Below are 25,386 nucleotides of genomic sequence, written 5' to 3' on the forward strand. Positions count from 1 at the left end.
ACACTATTTATAACTCAAGAACGGCTTTACCGATATGGTTGAAAATTGGTGCGGAGGTTGCTTAGAGTCAGGAGACGGACATAGGATACTATTTTTTTTCGAATTTATGCCTTGAAAAGCTTTTTATTTACCTTACTAATATTATAAATGCGAATGTTTAGATGGATGTGATGTGGATGGATGGGTGTTTGAAGATATCTCTAGAACGGTTGAACGGATCTCGATTAAATTTGGCATACGTATAGAAAATAGTCTGAAAGAACACATAGGCTACCCTAATTAAGTATTTATATATATCCACGCTGACGAAGTCGCGGGCGACAGCTAATAGACAATAAAATTGATGGTTCCAATAGAAAAATATTTATCAACGTAGTATTAAGGTATATCTGGCAACTCCACGCATGAGTATATCTTTATAGGATACGGGAATATGGAACTGGCTGGAAGTTAAACCAATAACAAAAATGAACAAGAAAATTAATAATATTACAAAAAGATTTATTTATATTATATTTCATAAATATATATCCAAAATGTGTACAAACAATTTAAAAAATGGTAACTAAATATTCTTTTATTTTCCAGTATCTTCTTTAAGTGATACAGTTCTGTTGAAAACCATCTGAAAGTAAAAATATAGTGTTAATTCGATCAAATGATTAAATTTGTTTTTAATAGAAAATGAGACACGTCGGCGTTTTTGTGTCGCTATTTCATTTCTGAACATTCAAGGTCACTCATAATACAGTCGAACCAGGATAACAAAAATTCCAAGGGACTGCGATATTTTTTTCGCTTATTTTCTTTTCTTCTTTTTAACCCGGGTTTTTCATTTATCCAGGTTCGACTATATACTGTTTTTATAGTCGATTTTATTCTAAAAAAACATACCTTATCCTTGGTGGTGTCAGGATCGACAGAAAAAAAGCCGATCCTTTCAAACTGAAACTTGTCATACATCTTAGCGCTGGTGAGAGACTGGTCAGCAAACGCGGTCACCAATTTCAAAGTATCTTCGCGGCAATCTGATAGAAAACCAGCCGGCACTTCGTTCGCGTCTTCAGGATTTTTATGTTTAAATCTTAAAATAAATAATTTTGAAGTTCAATTTATTGTTTCTATTCTATTTTCTCTCTTTGTCTTACTTATAAACGCGAAAGTATAGATGGATGGATGTATGTTTGTTGGAAGATATCTCCAGAATGACTTAATGTATGGAAGAACACATGGCTACTTTTTTTTAATTCCGTGCGGACGGAGTTTCGAACGACGGCTAATAATAATAAATAATTGAATAACAGTATAACCAGAGAATCACAACAGTCAATTCGCCTTCATTTTTGTCTATGGCTTTTGCTAAAACTCTGGTGAACAAATTCTCAAGCTATACTAAATATTTGCTTAAACAAATTCAATTTGTTTCAATTATTAATCCATACAAAGTTGGTATAATACATACAAAGGTTCATAAAGTCTCGCTTCAATTGCTACAGGATCTGCTACCCAATGTATGAAAGCTTTTGGTTTCTCCGCAGATGTTACATTTTCTGCCTCACATTCCACCTCGGTAACTTTACCACTTCCATCTTTTATAACTTTGGATACCTAAACAACAAAATATATAATTAGTATTATTGTAGTTATATAATAAATAAATCAGTAGAACCATTGAATGTATTTCCGGGATGGCTCAATGGATCTTAATGAAATTTGACACAGATCTAGAACACATAGGTTACTTATTAAGTTTTTTTAAATTCCATTCGGACGGAGTCAGGGGCGACCGATAGTATTAAAAAAATTGTATGTTAAAAATAATTTTACCGTAACCATAACATACCTTAATAACAAATTCTGAGTGTCTCAAGCCTACACACTGTGTGGGCGTCAGTCGCCTGTAGCCCTTTTCAGGTTCCTCCTTGAAGTCAGAGTTCTCTATATATAGAACTTTATTGAACACCACTTTGTGAGATCCTCTCTCCGGCTCCGTTGGGAAGTCTGGGACTGTGTACACTATTGGTCCAGTCTCAGTATAATTCGTTATTGTGATTTTCAAAGGTTCTAGTACAACCATCGTTCTAAAAATATACAGAATCCTTTATTAAAACTTATAGGAAAACACATTTTTTTTTGTCAAAAAGTATGAAGAAATGTTTCTATTCAAATGTTTGAACAGCAGACTCACAAGCACAAAATTATGTTTTATTTTTTTAATAAAATGTGTTTCGTTAAGAAATTATGGAATTACAAAGATAATAGATATTTATACTTTACTTTTAATAAAAAAAAATGTCAACATTACCTAGGTGCAGTAACATTAAGGACATCTCTGACAGCAGCATCCAACATGACGGGATCGACAGCTCCGACCGCGCCCGTCACTCCCAACCCCGCACAGAACGAGTTCACAGCCGCAGCGGGCACGCCGCGACGACGCAGCGCCGTCAGAGTGTATAACCTTGGGTCATCCCAATCTGTACATAACTTATACTTCATATCAAATTATAATTTAAAAATCAATTAACCTATCTTACTTATATCTAATTATAGCTGTTTCCCGCGACTCCGTCCGCGCGGGATTAAAAATTGATAGTAGCCGATTCCCAGATATAAAGAATATGAATAAAAAATTTCATAAAAATCCGTCAAGCCGATTGGGAGGAGTATGGCAACTAACATTTAGTCACGAGAATTTTATATATAAGATTATAAATACAAATGTATGGTCTGATGTTTGTTAGAAGGTAGGTGCAGACTAGCTCATCGGATCTCGATTTAATTTAGCATAGAAGTAAAACATAGTCTGGAATAACACATAGTCTACTAATTAAGTTATTTTTAACACTGCATGGACGGTGTCGGAGGGGTTAACTAGCTTATAATATTAGTAAGATGTTAAAATTAATTACTTCTATTGTTTATTACATTTCAAATTAGATGATTCCATACTCATTTGATATTATAGAAAGATATAAACATACCATTAACAACTCCTTCATCAATAAGCTTGGCTATCTTCCTTTTTGATACCACGGTGTAGTTGACATTAAGTCTACCATATTCCCACTGCACGGGGCAGTATATATCCAGAGCATTACACAACCAGTAATAAGACGACCTGAAAATGTTACAAAATAAATTACTATATTCAACTGAATATTATCTTAAATTCATAGATTCCATGAGATTCAAATTACAGATAAAATTAAAAAATATATTTTAAAAAACCACTGATTTAGACAATATTATTATGTCTTTGTAAATTACTTGATGTTTCTTATATTAATATTTTTTGTAGATATATCATAATTACCTTCTAGACTGGAACTCCTTAGTGCAGAGTGAATGAGTTATATGTTCAATGCTGTCACAAAGACAATGAGTATAATCATAAGTGGGGTAAATGCACCACTTATTGCCCGTGCGGTGGTGAGGTATAAACTTTATTCTGTATGCAACCGGATCCTGTTTTCCTTCCTCTAGGGTTATTTTCATTCTTAATGTTGCATCACCTTCATCTATTTTACCATTTTTCATATCCTGAATAAAAATAATTGATAAGAGTATGTTAAGAAATGTAATAAATATGGCACTATTAATTTATTTATTAACAACTAGCTGTCGCCCGCGATTCCGTCTGCGAAGAATTAAAAAAAAACTTAATTAGTAGCTCACATCCAGACTATGTTCTAGATCTAAGCCAAATTATAGCAAGATCCAAGCATCCATTCCGGCGATACATTCTAACAAACATGCATCCATCCAAAAGGCTCAAATTCCAGCTATATAAACATCTAAATACCTCAAAAAGCTGCAGGCTCTCTTCAATAGGTCTATTTCTCCATGGTGAGGGGGGTGGGTTAAACCCTTTAATTTCCTCAGATTTTTGATGACACACATATGCATGATCTTTCTTAATCAACTGCACTGCCCATTCATATAACTGATCAAAATAGTCAGATGAATGAGTTATTTTGTAAGGTTTATATCCTAAAAAAATTAAATTAATAATACTATTATTTCACAAAAGAATATTATGGGAGAGAGTCACTTCATTATTATAGCAATACTATTAAAATAGCTGGTTGAAATTCCCAATAACAACAAACATAATATTGGAAAATAATTACCTAACCATTCCACCATATCTTTGATGCCAACAAAGAATTTCTCTTCTTCTTTTTCCGGGTTGGTATCATCATATCTTAAGAAACACACACCATCATGAGCAGCAGCATAACCAAAGTTTATATTTATAGCCTTAGCATGGCCAATATGTAAGATTCCATTCGGTTCTGGTGGAAATCTTGTACGTACCTTTCCACCAGTTATTTTTAAATGTTCTTCAAGCAACTTTTTTGTGTTAGGAGTAACAACATAACCATCCGATTTATAATTCTCTCCAGGTGCATGGAAAGGCAGTTTTTTCATTAAATCCATCATTGATATTGCTCCTCCAGTAGAATCTGATGACTCAGTTTTTTCAGATACTTTATTATCTGCAAAAAAGGGTTGTATTATTATTATATGATTTAGAGATGCCAACAGTGTTATAGTTAGCAAAACAGACATCCAACTTATTAGTTGTGGATACAAGCAATATTATTACTATTAAATTTCCAATAACCTGCCAATATTTTCAATAAAAAAATTATTAGTATTGTGCCATAATGTGGGGAATAAAATTTCAATTAAGTTTTATTTTTAAGCAGAACAAGAGAGAGAGAGTAATATTTATATTTTATTTGGAATAACCTTGTTGATTCTCTTTTTTGGATTTCTTAGCTCCTTCACCGCCTTTTGTTTTCTTATCAGTTTTTGGTACAGGTGCTAAGTCAGCCTCAGTTTTAGGGCCCAATAAATCCAAAATCTGGAATAATTTCAAATGTCTTAAGTTTGTTACAAAGATTACAAATAAAAATAGAGTTTAGTTTAATTAGCAGAAGAAACTTTTATACCTGTATTTCGACTTCACTTTTAATAGCTTTACCATCAGCCCATTTCAATTCGGCTCTTACTGCTTGCATTATAATACCTGAATTAAATCTGTACCTTTTATCAAGTAATTCTTGTTTATATTGAGCCATATGTTTTTCAACAGCTTGCTCAATTTGCTCTGGTGTTATTGAGACACCCACACCGCATGCATCTTCAAACTTGCCAATATCAACAGTTGACTCATTTACAGTATTAAGAAGGTACTCTAGAGCGGCATCAACACGTAAAGTCGAATCTAATTTTCCATCAGCTACGTACTTGCACAGAAATGATAAATTTTCCGTTATTTGTGGCTTTATTTTAGTCGCCAGATGGTACAGTAACATTCCCGCACCGGTTGGTGCCTTTTGAACATCAACCTGGATCAAATTAAAGCGATCAAAATATTTCCTCGATGTACTCAAGTAATTTTACATATATGCACTTAAATATTTTGCTTTCTTTTTTACTAACCTCGTTCAACGCGGCAAGTAAGATCTTGGTAACGTTAACATTTTTTAAAGTCTCCTTCGCTTTTTGCTCACTTAATCCTAATAATTTTAACTTTTCTACGGTCTCTTCAGGAGTCATTTTGATTTATTTATACTCCTATAGTAATCCCAAATAAAGCGGTCTATTATCTTTAGCTTTATATATTACTTTCACACATTTCTGGTTCTAATTTGGCGGATTGACATTTGATTTTGAACCTTTGACATTTTGGAACTGTCAGTTGTCAGCTATGACAGTGACGTGTTACACGAATCAAGCTTGACTTATCTTCGGTGTTACTCGTTATCAAGACTTCCTACTGGAAACTATTGTGTTAAATATTTTCACTAAAAAATTCAGTGATGCAGTATTAAAACAAAACCGGACAGCAACTGACTTCGCGCACAAGTGTGAACACGGTGAGTGTAGTTTGTCGACAGCAAAAAGTAACAACTACTACTAGTTTAACATGTAGTGAGAACGCGTATTAATGGTCGCCGAATCAGAGAGAAGGTAGACCGATCTGGTATACAACTCTCTTTAATATTTTTCACACTACCGCACAACATCAAACAACCCATGATCAAAAGTGGTAAGAATCCTGTTTCTTAGTTCTAAAACTGTAAAAACCAGTTTTTAATAGGTTTGTATTTTGTTTAATTAAAATATAGGTATTGTATAGTGGAAAAATAGTTTGGTAAATTATAGAGTTCATTTTTTTCATACTTGTCATAAAAAACATAACAGTGAAACATATAGCTTTTTATTTAGAATTCCTGAAAGCAGAAACCAAAAAGTTTCAGAAACAAGACGAGACGAGAATTCAATTTCATTAACTATTATTATTATTTAACAACATCAATTATACTTACTTTAAAGAATTTTCTTAGTAGTTTATTGATTTCAAGTTGACTTCGCTCTCACTCCGTTGTTCTAAATTAAGAAATTGACAATAAATTATGTAAATCGCGTTAAGTTCAGCAACAAGGCATATGGAACTGACGGCTCGGTGACCTGTGCTTAATTTTATTGGTGTTTATAATGGCAACGCTTCCTCTTCCGTTTTATATACTAACTCATAGTCCATAATATTAACGATATTATTTTTATATTTTACTAACGATTGACTACGAGTTTGTCAACGAAAGAAAATTCCAATAAAAGTCTCGTCAAAATCGATTCAGGTTTCGGAGTTTACACGGAAAAACCTCGGGTTGCAGACTGATAGAAAAAATGTTTTTTCTTTAAAAATAAGGCTAATACGTCAGTTGTACAATTTAAGATTTTTTTTTCCATATAACACGTTCCATTTGATTAATTTTATAAATCGGTTACCCCTTACGCTCGTTTACGGTAATTTAAGAAACAAAATCGAGTATTTTATAGTAACTAACTAAGCGTCTACTACAAAGCTTGGTATAAGTTTACCGGTTTATGTTTTAATCAAACTGTTGATAACAATATTGTAAAACATGAAAGCCTTTCAAAGCTGGAGTTTGAATCTCATTAACTCGAAGTAAAGTTTGAAATAACAGCGCAATATAGCGTTTGATACTGAAATACTATAAGACAAAATAGTTTTTAAATTATATCTAAGTTCGTGCCAAGTGTCTTGAGCTCGAACTTTGGCTTTTCGTACATTTCAAGTGCTTTATATCCCAGAACGGCAGAATTATCCTGTTATAGAAATACAGTATGGTCACTTTTAATATAAAAGTGAGCATACGTCTTAGTCATTAGTATTTGATATCTTGGGTGAGAATCGTTATGTTACCTATATTGATTGGTTTCTTGGTTAAGGAAGTACGGAACTTGATATTTTAGTGGTTATTATACGCATGGACGTAACAAAGGTGTGTTTTTAAGCTATAGCAATTTATATCCCATTCAAGGTTAACCTTATTACTTATTAAAATCAAATATTTATTATAATTGAATTATATAAATAGGTTAGCTAAGAATTTATACAGACGTATGTAGTTGTTATAGCTATAAAATTATATATTTGAATGTAAAATTTTCCAAAAGTTTATCATATAAAACTTCAACACCTAACTAACAATAACCATTTGTCGGTTATTGCTTGGCCGGCGTTTTGATATCACGTGAACCAAATAACAGCAATCTAACAAATGATGAGTGCTATTATAATATCTATTTCCATACAACGGCCACGTGTCGGCCTACGCAAAACGCAGACCCTATTAAAGTCAAGACAGCTTTGTGATGTGACCGTACTTGTTTATTTTAATCCGGTTCATTTTTATAAATTTGTTGTGAGATGAGAAATAAGAAAAATGAAAAAAATATGTCGATTATTATTCGAAAAGTTAAGCACGAGAAATATAAGTACAGGCCGTTTAAAATTTTCACCCGTGGCACCGTCTGCATAATGAAGCATACAGCTTATTTGCACTATGTCATTGATATGCAGAAGAAACAAGGTAGGCAGTAGTACTCAGCCTTGTGGAACAACAGCATTTGGTTTGGGATCATGGCCCGTTGGTAACGGCCTTAATGCTCCGACCCTGCAAATAGCTGGCAATCCAGGCGCATAATTTTGGGGCTTTTGGGAGTTACCTTAATATTCCAAAGACCGAGAACTGTCCTGATGGGTTACAGATTAAAAAGTTCCCCTTCGCCAACGTCTTGCTCCACCTCTGAAACTGAGAGTTGTCGTGTATACTTATAATATACTTTAAGATTCTTTTTTGTTCGTATTTGTCACATACATAAAAAAAATTGTAGTGCGCCCTTGCCTTTATGCCCACCGCGTTCCACGATCACTGTTCATTATATTGTCATTAGCTAATGTTGGCTTTTGAGCCCAATTAACGAAGGCGGAATCAGAATAACAAAATGTATTTTTTGCAATAAAAATAAGTACATCTTCATACTCACGTACTTAAGAATTCTAAGCTTTAATTGTTTTTACCCCATAATATGTAGCAATCTCTGTGAGCCGCACAATACGCAAATAACACAAAACGTTATCAAAATTGAATATAGCGTGGGACACACACCTGATGACTCCGATATGTACAGGTAAGTAGACATGTTTAATGTAAAAACATAGTCTGCCGCAACTCCGTCGATAACATCCTATTTGGCGGAGTTTATGACATGTACGCGATCATCACAAGCATTATCTGTTATATCACAAATTATTTTTATAACTAAACTAGCTGTCGCCCGTGACTCCGTCCGTCCGATTTAAAAATAACATAATGAGTAGGACATATAGTCCTTCCAGACTATGTTCTAAATCTGTTCAAAATTTCATAAAGATCCGTTAAGCCGTTCCGGAGATACTCGTACCATCAAACAAACATCCTTCCATCCATCCAAACATTTGCATTTATAATATTATTAAGATATATTTAAACTAAAATTGTAAAATTTGTATTATTAAAGAGGTAAACTACACACATTTAACCTTCCAAAGATCGTTTGTAATCATGTAAATAATAAGATGCTATTGGTTAAAACTTTGAAATTTTATATTGATACTCTCGAATAAAAGTTATCGATTTATCATATCGTGAAATATCAGGTCAGTGAATCGATAATTTCAAATTGGCCAAGTGACCGATTTTCAATTAAACCGTAACTGTCGGTTCGGGACTAAACCTTAGAGTTGATAAATTATTACTATTAAACTATACGCGAGCCTATACCACAAAACTGTCAACACGTTATTGACAGGTTCTATTTATTGATGTGGAGTTGTAATGATTAATTGATAAACGATTAAATATTAAATTCTATACTATAAGTCGCCCGCGACTCCGTCCGCGAGGAATTAAAAAAAATAATTATAATAGTAGCCTACGTGTTCTCCCAGACTTTATTCTATATGTATGCCAAATTTCATCCAGGTCCATACAGCTGTTCTGGAGATACCTTTAAACAAACATCCATCCATCCATCTAAACATTAGCATTCATAATATTAGTAAGATACATACCTAGAATAAGTTACCGTTTTATTAAAATTATTTAGCTAACAACTTTTCTGAAAAGTTCATGTACGGTTTAGAATTTAGACGAACATTTCAAATAGTTTGGAAATTTCTGTAACGTGGCATATTTACTTTGGTCGCTCGCTGGCTACACCGCTACGCTTAATCCGTTTACAGTTTAACGAAGCATCCGCGCTCGTAGCTCGTAGACTATTTACCTAGCTACGATTTTGTAACGCTACGTTCAAATTTTAGTAAAACTTTTTAATTAATTAGATGAAAAGTGAACATGATTAGAACTCTGTTCGAGCTTTTGATATTTTTAAGAGTTAATACATAATAGTTTACGTTGTTTAAATATTATTATATAATAAACACATAGAAGAGAAATGAGAATGAATTACATTTAGTATGCTCTTTCTTTCATTATCTTTTATTAACATTAATATTATATGATAACTTACAGTATAATTTGTAACTTCACGATAACACTTCCCGCTAGTAACAATGCCAAACAGTGGTAATATCGTAATTATCAAAATCGATGAGTACAAGGCGAGGTTAAGAGATATTCAACGAAGTATTAAAGCAATTGACAGTATTATTATTATTATTCATCTCATTTTGTTTGCTATTTTAGTAACATGTTAAAATGACATGAAAAGAAACTATAAAGATTTTTTGTTGACGTTAAAATTAGCTGTTATGGAATCTTTCCCTTTTAGTCATCACAAAAGTGACACAATGATTCAAATCTATTTTCATATCGTAAAATTCTTACTACGAAATGACGTAAAGCAAGTCTGGTGTATAAAACTTAATTAGAACTTTCCTTTGTGCGGCACCTTTTAACAAGCTAGACTTAAAATTAATTATCGAGTGCCAATTAAATACAGAAGTAGGAAACAGGATCATAAAGTAATTCGTTTATAATGTCATCGCAACGTTACGGCAGCGGCGGAGAGGAACTATGCCCGGCATTCGGGGACGGAGCCCACTCTGACGTGGTTGTGTCGACGAATTTTCGTAGTATTTTTTTTTATTTATTATATGCGATAACTAAAAGTCCAGTGTGGAGTTATTCGAAATAATATTTAGTTTTTGTGAATAATATGTTATTTGTAAAAAAGGGTACATTGAGTTTTTATAATTTGAATAATATTCTAAAGAAAGGTGTAAGGGATGTTCGAAAATCTTGGACGAAAAGCTACCTTAAAAATGTTGTAAGTACACTTTACTTTATCTGTTTTGTGGATAATATTAAAGTAAGATTTAGTACAGAATTTGCTATATATTAGTTTTTAACCTTAAAGATACAACTATTTGTATTTTGTATTAATTGAATAAAATGTTATGATAGTTCCATATGTTAAAAAAAAAACAATTTATTTCCATACTAATATAACAATGAAAAGGTTTTTTTTTATTATTTATGAGTATGCATTGAATAGGCTCAGAAATTACTGAACCTATTTGATAAATTCTTTCACTGTTGAAGCTACACTATCCCCGGGTAATATAAACTTACTACTAGATAGTTTTTATATGCGCGGATTCGCGGGAAACTGCTAGTAAATTATACAAACAAAACATTTGTAACAAGTTTTAAGTTCTATTCTATTTTTTAATATAAAAATTCTTTCAAAATTTCTCAGATTTAATTATGATGCCTTTCATGATACCAGACAATTTTGTTTGGTTGAATATTTTAATTAGTGGATTTAAGCATCACTTTAATTGAAGTGTGAGGGAGGAAAACTAATTTGCTATCAGGAAAACCCTTCACCTCTCTTTGAATTACAATGTTGAACAACATATACGAGTATCGTTTTGTTAAGATTTTTTAAAACAAATGTAGTATGTTAATTAAGTATATAGATTTTAATTTTTAATTCCAATGATTACTTGTATTATGTCATGACATGTTTTGAATAAAGTAAATTGTATCATCATGGAGTTTCCTACAATTTTTATTTTTTAAAACTATTAAAACAAAGTTATGCCTAAACTCTAAAAATTAAATCGTGTTTATTCGTTATTATGCTAAAATAAACAAAAACAATTAAAGAAAAAAAGTCATGTATACCTACCCGAAGTAAATCGATAATGAGGGTGACAACATAAAATGCTATGACAGACGTAGACAACGTTAAATAGTTTATTGCGGTTCGTAATTAGTTAGAACACAAATCAGAGATTCTCACATTTTTTCCCCGTGTACCGGTTTCGAAATGTTTCGTTCCGACATAGTACACGGCTGCTACATTTCGTGGACCTTTGGGGTCCATCTAGGCCTGTCCCGGTACGTTACTTTGGAGATCCCGGGACCCTCGCAGTCGCACTTGAGGTTGGCCACCGAGGGGGTTTTATCTTACGGGGGTATCTTACGAAGATTTCTCCCACGACAGCAATTTGAGTCCCCTATATAACATCAAATATTTTTAATCTCTATTCATTTTGCATTGTCAAAGTAATAAATCAACTAAATCAACTTCGTGTGATCTTCACACTCTTCAGCAGTGTCACCGCGTGTGTGACAGATGTGCTTTATTATCAAAATTATGTGAACGTCGAAATTACGTTTATTTGATTTTATTAAATCTGATTTGCAATTAGGCGAGCACAACGTTTGCGGTCGTAATTGTCAGCTCGCTTGTATTGTTAGCATTGTATGGATATCGGTAACTCGTTAGTGAAACGTTTCGACACAATACACGACCAAATTAATCTGAAACCTCATCGCCTGTAAAGATCAAATTTAATTTGCTAACGAAATATAATTAAATTGCAGTTATTGGTACAATTAATAAAAAATGTTATTGTAATACGGATGACAAATACGAATACAATGGATATATATATTAGTAATTAGAACTAGTTATTTTCCTATTCTTTTATCTTTAATTTATCCCACTTTATGTATGGTCGGTACAGCAGATTTAAGTCTTCCATTCAACATTCTACTTCTTCCTTATATTATAAATTTTCTATGTATGAATGGATGGATGTTTTTTATTAGGTATCTATAGAACTACCTAGCGGATTTCGATGACATTTGCTATACTTGTAGGTCTCAGTCTGGTAGTTAGGCTACCTGTAATCTGAGAAACGTATACGGTTCCCATGAGATACGATTGATTAACATATTTACTCGATAAGTCTGCAACAGTCCGAATAACATATATTGGCACAGATATAGAACATAGCAGTAACATAATCGCGTAGCTTTCTTTCTCCAACAAAAATACGTCACTATCCAAATCTAAATTTATTTAATAAAGTTTACATGACAAACTTAATAACTATTTGATAAGGATGTGGATATTTAAAGTCTCTAACAGATATTGTAAGTTGTTGAGAAACTGGAAGTTGCTGAAGTCTCGTTAGTTCGTCCTAGCTTCGAGTTGTCGCAGTCAATAAATCTTGATGAAGCGCATAGCGTGTACGTTCGTTGAAAAATTGAATTCCACGTCATATCTTATTTCTCTCATATTTAAAATTTTTTTTTATTCAGTCAAGAACTTTTTAATATACTTTACAATTAAATAATTAATTAAACTTTAATAAGACTAATCTTTTATGTATTTCGTAATTTAATGTTTGTATTCGATTTCTCTGAAAGTCTCCGATAAAGCAATTTTAGTTATGACTCTTAGACGTAGTCAATAGCTACTAGCTATTTCGTTTCATCTTTAGTAAGCATTTCTTGTTACCTATTTACTTTGCTATAAGAATTTTGTTACATAATATAACGCCCATTAAAAGCATTTCAAAAGAAATAACATATTTCATTATAAATTATTTATTTATTTCAAAAAATAAAAATAAAAACAGACAGATGTCTTCAGTCGCAGTAGTGTTATTAAAATGTTAATTATTTATTACAGATGGATGCATTGCATTAAATTAACCATAAGATAAGTTATAAAATGGCAACATTGGTTACAATGAGCAGCACTACTTCACCAAAGTCCTCTCTTGCCAAACTTGTACTGTATCCGAAACAGAAACCTTTCAAAGTCATGGTACTGGGTCAGTCCGGTGTTGGGAAATCAGGTTAGTAAACGCATTTCTAATTATTAATTACTTTATAATTTAAAAAGGGAAAATGAGACATACAGTTCCATTACCCACGATATTAAAATAATAATGACTATAGAAAACTTTTCTAGGGTACTCGTAGTAGTGAATAATATTAATAGAGATTTAAAAAAACGAGAAAAACTTTTGAACTTTATCAGTGAATCAATTTTTGTTTTATCTTTAGTGTGATTCTACAAAACACAATAGACAAAGTAGGTCAGAATAAAGTTTGTCGTCATTTGAAATCAGGCTAATTTCGAACTGATACTGCAGACTTGCAAACAGTTTTCTATCTGATGCGCTATTGAAAAGTTTTGATGCGAAATTCTGCGAGTATTGATCGGCGTCGAATAGGAAATACATGAATATAAAACATTTTATTACAGGATAAAATGGGTTACCGTAAAAATATCGATTGCCAAAAATCAAACTGGTGGGTACATAACCGAAATATTTACTGTAATGGTTACCATGTAAACTGTGTCAGGTCACTTCATAAATTTTTACTAAATCCTCCCAACCCACTGCGTCGACGATTTTACAAATTGATTTTAGACATGCCGATGACGCGAGTTCGTAAAAAGAAATAGTCGAACCTCAACTTTCTATTACATTACAGCCTATTTGTAATTGATTTTATTTTCTTTCCTTTCAATGCGTTTACTCGTACAAGTTTCTATTAAAATATATATCGCATATTTGTAACCTATTTGACATTTCTCAAGGTAGAGTTTGCAAATACTTAATTTGACCTTTGCTTTACAATTCAAGCAGAGCAATTGAATGAATTCTCTGTTTGCTATATGCTATTTAAATTATACCTTTCGGACGTAGCTAAAATGCTACGCAGTATACGCTATAATAAAATGCACGAATAATATGGAATTTTCACGTTTTCTTTTTTTGTACACACTGTTTAACACACTTTCATTTTCTCGCGCAACCAAAAGTTAAGTATTATTTATGGCTAAATCGTTCACTGTCGAGCCACACACTCTACAAGTTTGTAACAACCCTGTCATTTAGTAAATTCGTAATGAATGTAAATATTGAAACAAACCCTTATGTCCGTGTTGCGCTGATGAACTGTCCGTATATAATACATATGTACTACCTGTGTGTACGTATATAAGTTAAGTTGATCAATGTAACAATCAGTTAGTCCTTCATTTGTTTTAGTGGTTGTCAATGCTATAGTTCTAAATTAGTACAGAGAAATTAAACTCTGTGACTATTCGATTGTTAAACATACATAGTAATACGTATATTATATAGTCGACATTGCATTTTTATTTGCGTATTGATTTACCTCTGCATTCGTGTCCGTGCGAAAAAAACTACCTTACCATTTCACTATTTTATGAAGCAACGAAAATTCACACACCAATGAAAATCGTTTTCATTTCAATGAAATGAATTCACACGAACAGAAATTTATTTTACACAAGCAAGCAAATAAACCAATATTTTCTTTTTTATAATTTCGTGGATAAAGGTGATTTTAGTAATGTAAAAGGTTTATAAAGTGACGAGACATCTAACTCACTTTCTAAGTCACATTAGTTTGGTTTAATGTCAATTACTTTTAATAGCCAATCTAATTTACCTGGCCAAGAGAATTTACGATAGAGATATTGATAAGAAAAAAATCCAAAGTTTTTTGTTCCAGTTTTTTTGTTTGTTTTTGTGATTCCGTTTCTGTAGTTATTGAGTACAAATAACATTTTGGAAAGCAAGTTTTAGTATAGAATTTATAAGAATATTATGGTACATTCTCATAAATCCTGTTAAGCTTCAGTTGAACGAAGTTCACAAGTCGATTTTTTAAAACAAATTTAATAGTAAATGACGAAAAATAGTTAGGTTAAATATAAACAAATAAAAAATGTTACAGCGCTCGTGGTGCGGTTCATTACGAGGCGTTTTATTGGAGAATACGATCCCAATTTAGAAAAGATCTACGCCTTTCAAACTGTTATCGACAACGAAATGGTTTATTTCGAAATACTGGACTCAGCTGGTGATCCTCATGTGAGTTTAGCAAATAAGAATATCATCATCATCGTCATTATCAGCTTTGTTCTGCCCACTACTGGACATAGGCCTTTTACAGTGGCCGCGGACGAGAGTGAAAGCGTGCCCGTGGTCCCGTCCCGATGCGTTGGAGGAACAGAGGGGTTTAGTGGGTATGCTTCCGCTATGGAGGAGAATCCCACATAACTACCGCGTCCCCCCGGGGCGCGGAGTATGCATAAAGCATTCCCCTCTGAAAAAAAAGGCCTTTTACAGTACCGAACGACTTCTCATCGTCCGCAACAAGTCCATAATAATAATTTGTATTATTTTTTAATTGTAAAGGATGTATACTGTATAGAGTTAAACGTTTTAATGAAATAATGCATTGCAGGAAAGCGAATACGCGAACTTGGAGAGCAACATTCGTTGGGCGGAGGCTTTCATTTTGATGTACTCAGTAACGGACAAATGCTCCTTCGACGAATGTCATCGCCTCAAATTCCTCATTAATTATAACAAGAGACGACGCAGACTATCAGCTACGAAGGTACGTATTTAAAACTATCAACAGTAGGTTGCTACTGTCGAATAACTTGTATAGAAAAATGTTGCCATCAGCCTTATTCTATTTTAAGAAACAAACGACGTGTGTCTTATGGTAACACGTATTCTTATAAATATTATTTTGGTATTATTTCATACTAGGTGTCGCCCAGGACTCCTCCGTCTTCTTCCAGACTATGTTCTATTTTTAAATTAATTATTAATATGTTCTATTTTTAAAAGAAAATTTCATCGAAATCCGTTCTCGAGATACCTTAAAATACACATCCATCCATCATATTTATAATATTAGTATGATCATTTAGATAAATACTAATTGACTTTTCGTATTAATCGCGTACTGTTCTGTCTGTCTGTGTACCAATCATTTTGTCACTTGGCTGAATTATTCTTGTGATGGTCTTAAACTTAGCTGATAGTATTTATCTCGTTAAGGTTATGTTAATTGACCATGTCAAAGGACATCGTAAGACACAAAGTTTGTGTGACTATAAAGGATGTAGTGCTAGCAAATTCTGTAAACTGTCTGTTATGTAAATTGACGATGTTATGACGATTGTTACAGAAGAGTGACTTATTTTTCTATACATATTCCGTCATAATTTCGTACCTCTAACAGTTTGTGTATATTTTATACTCTGCTATGAACGCAAAGACGCGTTAGGTTTGTTATTACAATGACCAGATATTTTTTATACAATCCATACTTAAAACTTTAGTTATAGTACGAACGTTAACGAACTAAATATTCACATGATTTGATGAGATGAGAGTTAAGTAAAAGTTTTGAACTCCGTTGGGTGAATTTGGCTCTGGAATTTAATTACGTAACCGGATGAAACAAAACGTTTTAATAGTATTAACTTGAAAATAAAAATTTTAGGTTTATTCATTCGGATCCTTCAGGATCATTTAAACTAAGTTGTTGAATCCAATCAGTTAAAAAGAAAAAAAAACTCCTTCGCTTTAAAATATGGCTAATTAGATTTATATCTAAAATTTGTAGTATCAGGGTAAAAGATTTTTCCAAGCTAGGTTATTGACTATCAAGATGTTAGACTTTGTGATAAACAGCGAATAGTGATTACTATCCTAATGGAATCGTATCGTAATAGAGTATGTGTCAAGAACCGCTCTTAGCTTCGCTAGAGCTATCAAAGTGCTGATTTTTGTATTTAAATTTAATTATAACAATCTACAAACATTCTGTATATGACTGTATAACAGATGAGAGGGGTAACCTACAGGTCATTTCCTATCGCTTTGTACACAATTAATTAATAAAATTTTCTTTGAAGAGAAACCAGAGTATCGTTAATGAAAACATCTTATGTAAAATTAATTAATTTCTCTTTCTCATTGTCTCCCACGGCGACCGCGACGTTCACACAGGTCCCAGTTCCCGCTCCACTTCTCTTTGTGAAACGATGTAATAACAAACAATAAATATTGCAATCTTACCAATGCCGTTATCAAAGGAAAACGGAGTACTACGTAATAAAACACTTCAGTCTTCTATGATTCAAAACCAACAACTATGTTTAGGAATTTAATGTGAACTGACTTTTGTCTTTTTGATTCGAAAACTACACTAGACATTAGCAAATAATCGTCGATTTTAGAATTCAAAACTTTTAGTATCGAACTACATACGCGGTAATGTTATTCATTCCAGAAATACAAAAAAGCGAGTCAATTCACTTAAGAGGTTTTTGTATGTATATTTAAATTCTTTTATATATTTTTTTTTGTTTTTGTTTCCCATTATGAAAAGTTCTTCACCAAAAATATGAATTTTACTTTCTCTTTAATCGTAAAATGTTTTCCTATTAAATTACGAAAAATAAAGTCTCTCAACTTTTCCTCCCGTTTAAATATATCGGATTACAGAGTTTGAAGCTCAAACATTTCTTACGCCCTCCCGATTCCGCCCACATACCGGCTCCGGACCTCCTATTAACATTGTTTGAAAAACACAATTGCCCTTATTTTGAAAGTAATAGAAAGAAATTTGTAATGTTTCTTTATATTGTGTTTTCTTTATAAGTACTTAAATGTTTTGTTTTAACTTTTTTTATTGAAAAAGGATCTTAGATAAATATTGCTTAAGAACATACAACTGACACTGTATTAGAGAAGAGCTACGAACGCGTAAGTAACTTGGTCTTTAAAGACGAACATCAAGATGTCCTTAAGGGAGAACGCACAACACTCTTATCTTGAAGGATACTTTATCATGACATCACTATACGTCACCACTGAGGCGCTCAGAGCCTACCCTAAGTCTGGGGTGATTAAGCCATAGTCAACAACGCAGGCCCAGTGCTTTACGACTGTTACTCAGTAAGGCATTTATATTTCAGGATAGTGTGTTGGAGACACCAGTAGTTCTGGTGGGGAATAAGACGGACCAGATCGGAGACCGCATGGTGACCACCGAGGAGGGCCAGAGACGCAGCAAGGAGATAGGCTGTGTATGTTTTCACGAGATCTCAGTCAGAGAGAGCATCGACCAGGTGAGTAAAAATAACCCAAACACTTCAAAACCGCGTCTCGAGTTCATCGCATTTAGTTTATTCACACATAAATCGGTCAAAGTCAACGTATTTATAACCTAACCGCCGGTTTCTATAATGTCCTACTGACATTAAACTAACATAGAAAGTAGCCAATTTTGTAAGAGTTTTCTAGGCTAGATACATATGTACATAAGTTTTATTTGGAAGTTAAATATTTGCTTATCGTTTATTATGGTTGTTCTTCCTAAAATTTGTTTCATAAACGCTGACAGACCAAAATATTCCCATATAAGACATTGGAAGTTTTTGCACCAACTAAACTTATAACACAACGCTATTTTCTCTTGTGAAAACTTGACAAAACAACTTGTTATTACATCTGACCACAATATAGCGATACTACGGCTATAGTAGCCTGCCTTCGCAAAAGTTATTCTAAAAACTACGACGTTTTAATATTATTATATTTTTTGTAGATATTATGTTAAACTAATAAGGGATATAATGTTATGACTGTTCGCTTATTATGTTTCTATTTTCTTTTAGTGAAGTGCACTTACGTTTATGAAACGAATTCGCGCGATGAAAACATGTTACATGATTGCGAGAGAGCTTTAAAATATGTACAAACTCAGACGAGTCTGTGCATTTTTATGTTGTATTATTTTAATATTCCATTTTCATTAACGTTGTTTTGTTTCTTCAAATTTATTCAGTATATTATTAAGGAATAGTTTTTAATGGTATAGCAAAACTTTATTTAAATTGTATGCTCGTAAAACGGATAACGTACGAGCGATAATTAAAGTGTTTACTTCTAATTTGGGTTTTTTAAGAATGTCGATGTCATAGAGAGTGGAACGTGAACGCTTTTAAGTCATTGATGATCCATCAAAACGGTCGGGTTTTCGTAACGTTTGGTACGAATCGTTTTGCGATCAAAGCGCCACCGCGACACGTCCGCCGCGCTCGAGAGCATTAACAAAATTAATGGTTATTGTCACGAACGTGGAAATAGTATAAAAGATAGTATTGAAACGGCACATAGGTGTTACGCTTTTAGAATGTACATAACATATAGACACGCATATTCTACTGTTACTTTTAGCATAACTTCTGTTATTACATACATCGCTATTTAGTACATTTCGTGTGAGAAATCCACACTAAAAACTCATTAGTGACCAATTTAGAACTCTACATGCTCCAATTGGGTATTTATTTCATTGTTATAATGGTCATTATCATGAGCCTGTGTCAATGTTCTTTTGAAAATAGGCATTCTCTTATGCCTAAAGACACATCTTTGCATTACAAGTTTTCTAACATATTTTTTAATTCATATAATTTGGTACCTTCACGTGGACTTCGAATTAATTAACCAACATAAATAAAACTACTGGATTTTGCTTTGATTATTATTTGTAACAAAAACAATGTTCTAAAAGTGGATTTCGAATAATTGCAAAATTTAAAGCTCTAAATATGTCATTAGAGACGTAAATAAGATTGAAGGTGACAGCGAGGAAGTTTCAGTTCACGTAAATCAATGATTACGACCGAGCTCTATTTGTGATATACAGTGGCAATGCAGCTATCTACTTAACTCTGTTTGCTTTATAGAAATTTTAAAGTAGTTTTAAATATTGTTTATTATACATTTGGAAAAAATAACAAAACTTTTTTTTTTATATTTTGACTTTTCTACTAGCTATTGTAATCTATTTTACATTGTCTATGGAATGTCTAAGATATCTTTCAAATATCATAGCGATTTTTCTGCATAACTTATTGCAACATGCTTGAACTAGGCCATAGATTGTGTCCGTTCTCCCAATACTTGCGGCATATTCTGTGTAGCTCGGAACGTTAGAACATTCCGCCTACGTAGAGGTCACTAACAACTCTATAATCTTATAATATTAAAATCTATTATTAGATTGATGGCATTTGTTTTTTTTTATAAATACATACGTATTATTTCAGCGGTCACGAGTTCAATTAAAGCCTTTCGAATTTTAATCATCATCATCAGGTCACGATACGTCCCCACCGAGGGGCTCGATGCCTACCCTAAGTTAACACAAGCGTACTATGAAAACATACTAACTGCCCCACTAACAGCCGACCACCAATAAGGAAACATTTTACTAAGCTTTACATTTATGCTTTGATATCGTAGAACCAATTTCCGTTCTAACGAAGCTTACGGCTCTTTAACATCCCGTGAAAAAATAACTATTCTGATACGTGAAGTGCAAGTTTTAAGCCACCATTACTTGATACTTTTATTAAGTCTTTGAGCAGATATTTTAAAGCGAGAAATTCTACTACAGTATTTAATAGATATTAAATAAAACGTTGAACATATTATAATATATTATTATACTATACTATATATTATAATGTATTATAATATATATTATAATATAATATTATAATGTATTTTTGCATAGCAAATATGTATATCGCGTCGTAATTTTTTTTAACATAAGTTTTAATTTGTAGAAATTAAATGGTCGTGTTCTTCAAATGATTACATTTACGAAATAATTTTCTATGACTTCCTGAGATATGATAACTGAGTAATTCTTGTTTGTTTGAAAGTCTAACCTTTGTTTGAGATTTCAAACTTATATTTACGTTATTACTGGACTTGCAGACGTCTCTTTAGGTTTATTTAAAGAGTTTATTACAGTCCAATAAAGCTGCGCTTTATTGCAATTAAATTGCGACTCGCTTTTACTTTACGAAAAATTGTTGAACCTATTGTTCCTTTAACTTCTTTCACTGTTGTTTTTTATGATATTGTAGTTAATCGTCTTATACAATTTAACTCGGCTCAAAGAAATAAAATAATTTTAAACATTATTGCGAATAAAATTTTATATATTTATCTAAAACACAAAAATTTTTTTAGAACAAAAAAAGTAGCCTTATAATATGCCTGCATGGATCACTTCCGTCAAAGTACCGTCAAAATAGGTCTAGCCGTTTCGGAAATTACCCGGAACAAACGCGGATTTGACTAGACAAACAAACAGAGAGTCAAAATTTATAAGAAATGTTTTTTCGTTATCGGCTACACAAATAAATCATGTATACGAAATATGTTTTTTTTCGATATTATTATACGTACATACAAACTAATTATATTAATATATATAGATAGATGTATTTTCATCACAATATGTATCCATCAGTTTTCACTCTTTTTACGCAATATGTTTTTACACAAGTGTTGTGCTAGTGAAAACTCATATGATAAATGTTTTATAACTTTCCAGTATAAAATAAAACAATTACCAAACTTTAAGGATGAAGCCCGTCAAAAATATAATGTAAATCAAATCTATTTTTATGCCTCGTACGTCCCGGGATGAAATGTCAAGCGATTATACCATTCGCAACGTAATCCGTAAAACTCGGAGGCGTATGAGAAATCCGGAATAATTTAACTTTGTGTTACGCCCAATTTGATTCTCTGAATACTTGGAAATTTATCTCATAACGCGAAGTTTAAGAAAATACAAAAATCAGTGACATTTTATTGTATGAGTTTGAAATTGTAACAATAAATATTAGTACTAAATTTGTTGTTTTTGAGCTATATCTGTATATGAAAACCGAATATATAAACACTACACGTATACAAAATTTCATTAAACCTAATTTTCCATTTCGAACCATTGCGATTTTTAATTTCCATCATTAAATAAAAGTGAGTTAACACGGACGAAAAGAGATGTAATTAATCACATTTTCTTTAAAAGATAAACAGAGAATAATTTGTTTTTGTCCATGTGTTTGAACAGTGGAAACTCATAGTAACGTACATTTAGTAAACAGTTGGGCATGCGTCATCGATCAAAAGCTTTGTCCCGTAGACGGGCAATCATTTATGGAAATATAATTGAAATTTAATCCGGCCTCTTTCAAACTTAATGAACTCTGAAAAATGCTGTATAATACGATCGTAATTTCATTACATAGGCCCGTATCAATAAATACTCTACAAAATATATATATTTCTGTGAATAATTAATAGCAGTTCGTACGTAAATATCGATTCTATATGAACATGTTATTGTTGATGAAAAAAAATGCCGAAATCATAAAGATTGCTCTGTAGCAGTTAAAAATATATTTTTTTTTATAAAACTATAAAAGAAATATCATTTTAACAAATCGATTTGTAATTTATTACAAACATATCATCCTGTATAAATAAATATGTCTATATAATCCAAACAATTTATATTTAAGATGACTTTATTTATTATATTTTTTCATATTCCAAGGTCTTACTCGTTCAAATAGGAAAACCTTATTCAATTATGAAATATTTAAAATGTCTTTCAACAATTCGAAAAAAAAAATATTAGGTGAATGGTTCACGTGGTAATTTAACATCGTAATAAAAGCCAATTCGTTTTGAGAAATGTTGAGAAATGTTTGTGACACGTTCAATTTATTTCAAAGAAGAAGTTCCGCAGTTTGATGTCATCCACAAAATGTCTTGTTAAACTTTGCAGTGCGTCGATTTTTCATTTGCGGGCCACACATCACATATTATAATATACTTAATAATGTAGAGGATGTATATAAGGGCCAGGTATACGGTAGCTTTTTTTGTCCTATATGATTAATCCAGATTTTGACCATTACAAATACAGTCGAACTTGGTTAAGCGAGAGTCTAAGGGAACGCGATATTTTTGCCTCCATTATGGAGGTCGTCCGTGAGGACCGGACCATAACTTTCGCTTATAGAGGTTTCTCGCCTGTCTAGGTTCGCCTGTATACACAAAATCTTTAAAGACGTATATTATCATTTTATTTGACAATACGTATGTGAATAACAAAAAAAATCGTATATCAAGCGTTTTATTAATGACAATGTTTTAAATAATTTCTGAGTACAATGTTTTGTGACGCTAGGTGTGGGGTGTGTTCCGGGACGCGCGTCGCTTCTGGCGCGTAGGCAGCAAGTGGACGCGCGGCCGCGGGGATGCACGCGTTTCAGCAGCGCTTGCACGCCCGCTGGCGCGCGCTGCATCCGACTCGGCCCCTGAACCACCAACTGCACCATTCTGTAAGTTCTTTCAATCGAAGTCACTTCACTCAATTCACACAACACAGTCATGAAAGACGGTTAAACAGAACTATAGAAGGCGAATGAAAAGTCAAGAACTTTTCTTTGATTCATTTGTAAACAAATATGAAAAATCAAACTAATTTTGTCAGTACAAATAAACTGTGTTGACGTAAAAATAAATACCTTTCAACTTCTCTGTATAAACAAATTAAAGAATTCAGTAAACAAATATTTAACTAAAGTGCAAATGTAAAACAAAATAAACGAGAAAACAACGCTTAGTGAATAGAAGGGGAAGAGGATATAAACGTGAAAAGATGTAGAGTTGTCGACTTTACATCACGCACCGCGCTTTCCTGATGAATACAGTGAAGTAGAGTCGAGGTTACAATTTATTTACCTCTGTCACGTGCGGTGTAATTAAATTCTACAAACAAGTAGATTCAGTTTAATTACTTTAAGTCGCGACCTACATTTGGGATCGGATTTAAATGAGATAATATTAGATAGATGTCACCGCCGTCCGAAAGCTTCAATGGAGTTTTTTAATTTAGATATATCTACTACTCTATTTCAGACTAAATTTTACTTTACAAGTTTTACAAAACATGATATTTTATTGCGTGATAAAAATAAATATTATAATAATCTCATTCTTCAGTAAGTTTTTTGGAGTCTCAAAACATATACATATATCTTCTAGAATCCATACCATAAATAGAGTATGTAAAACAATGCATTGCGTAAATATTGCACTAATAAAGGTAAAAGAAAGACGGGAGATACTAATGAACGATGTTCTTACCAAACAATTGTTAGTGTATTTTATGGCACCCTCAATGCAAAATATTATTCTTCAACGTTCTAGGCCGTCGTTGGACCGAAGTAGAATTAGAAGAAGAGGACGAGATGGGCGTGGTGCGAAGTGACTCCACATCATCATCAGGTTTGTCAGAGTGTGCGGAGGAATTCCGTGCTCGGGCTAGCACCGACTCGCGGCTGCCCCCACGACCAGCGCGACCTCGACACCCCGTACCCACCAGACCCATGCCGCCGTCGGTACGACGAATGAGCGTGTCCATGAAGGGAAACAATGCTAGTACATATTAAGACTACTTAGATTATGAAAGTGGAAATTGTGTTACGAGTAGAAAGACATGAGTTTTAGGTTCGCGCCAAGATTTGATTACCGGCAATAGCTACCGGCAACTACCTTTTAATTGTTTTGTGTAATATAAAAAAAATCGGTCTACTATCGGATACTAATATATTAATGTGCGTTGAATTCAAGATTCAAAATGTATGTGTACGTATAACATCAGAAAAACTTAGGTATTCAAATTTACACATATTCCATACATCTTATATAATGTAGCTTCTACCTCTTGTTAATACTTCTATACTATAAGCTATAGTTTATCTTTTGTTGTGAGGAATATCCGAGTGTGCTTATTGTGTCATCAAATGGTTCTCTCTAGTAATGTGGATCAGTACGAAATATCCTTATGTACGTGTAAATAAATATATGAAATAATGTACAATATAAAATGAAATTAATATACAATATATTTATGATTATATGTCATCATCATCAGCTCACTACACGTCCCCACCGAGGGGCTCGGAGCCTACCCTAAGTTAAGGGTGATTAGACCATAGTCAACCACGCTGGAA

At 32.8% G+C, this 25,386-nt stretch overlaps 2 protein-coding genes across 2 annotated transcripts; one reads left to right on the plus strand and one right to left on the minus strand.

Moving 5' to 3' along the window:
* Nucleotides 1-536: 536 nt before the first annotated feature.
* On the minus strand, nt 537-5,695 carry GlnRS (Glutaminyl-tRNA synthetase). Its single transcript, XM_013319939.1, has 12 exons — nt 5,455-5,695; nt 4,962-5,360; nt 4,759-4,873; nt 4,134-4,502; nt 3,806-3,993; nt 3,317-3,543; nt 2,985-3,121; nt 2,306-2,477; nt 1,844-2,081; nt 1,463-1,608; nt 895-1,084; nt 537-625 (listed from the first exon to the last, which is right to left on the minus strand). Exons 1-12 carry the CDS (start codon nt 5,569-5,571, stop codon nt 578-580), a joined length of 2,346 nt encoding a protein of 781 aa, XP_013175393.1. The 5' UTR covers nt 5,572-5,695; the 3' UTR covers nt 537-577.
* A 4,734-nt stretch (nt 5,696-10,429) lies between these two features.
* Nucleotides 10,430-25,141, plus strand: LOC106123358 (ras-related and estrogen-regulated growth inhibitor). The gene is made up of 7 exons (XM_013319617.1): nt 10,430-10,656; nt 13,321-13,489; nt 15,411-15,547; nt 15,924-16,079; nt 18,460-18,612; nt 23,556-23,709; nt 24,581-25,141. Exons 2-7 carry the CDS (start codon nt 13,363-13,365, stop codon nt 24,820-24,822), a joined length of 969 nt encoding a protein of 322 aa, XP_013175071.1. The 5' UTR covers nt 10,430-10,656; nt 13,321-13,362; the 3' UTR covers nt 24,823-25,141.
* The last annotated feature ends 245 nt before the right edge of the window (nt 25,142-25,386 follow it).

This window comes from Papilio xuthus, unplaced genomic scaffold (assembly GCF_000836235.2).
Source record: "Papilio xuthus unplaced genomic scaffold, Pxut_1.1 DF826115.1, whole genome shotgun sequence".
Lineage (NCBI taxonomy): Eukaryota > Metazoa > Arthropoda > Insecta > Lepidoptera > Papilionidae > Papilio > Papilio xuthus.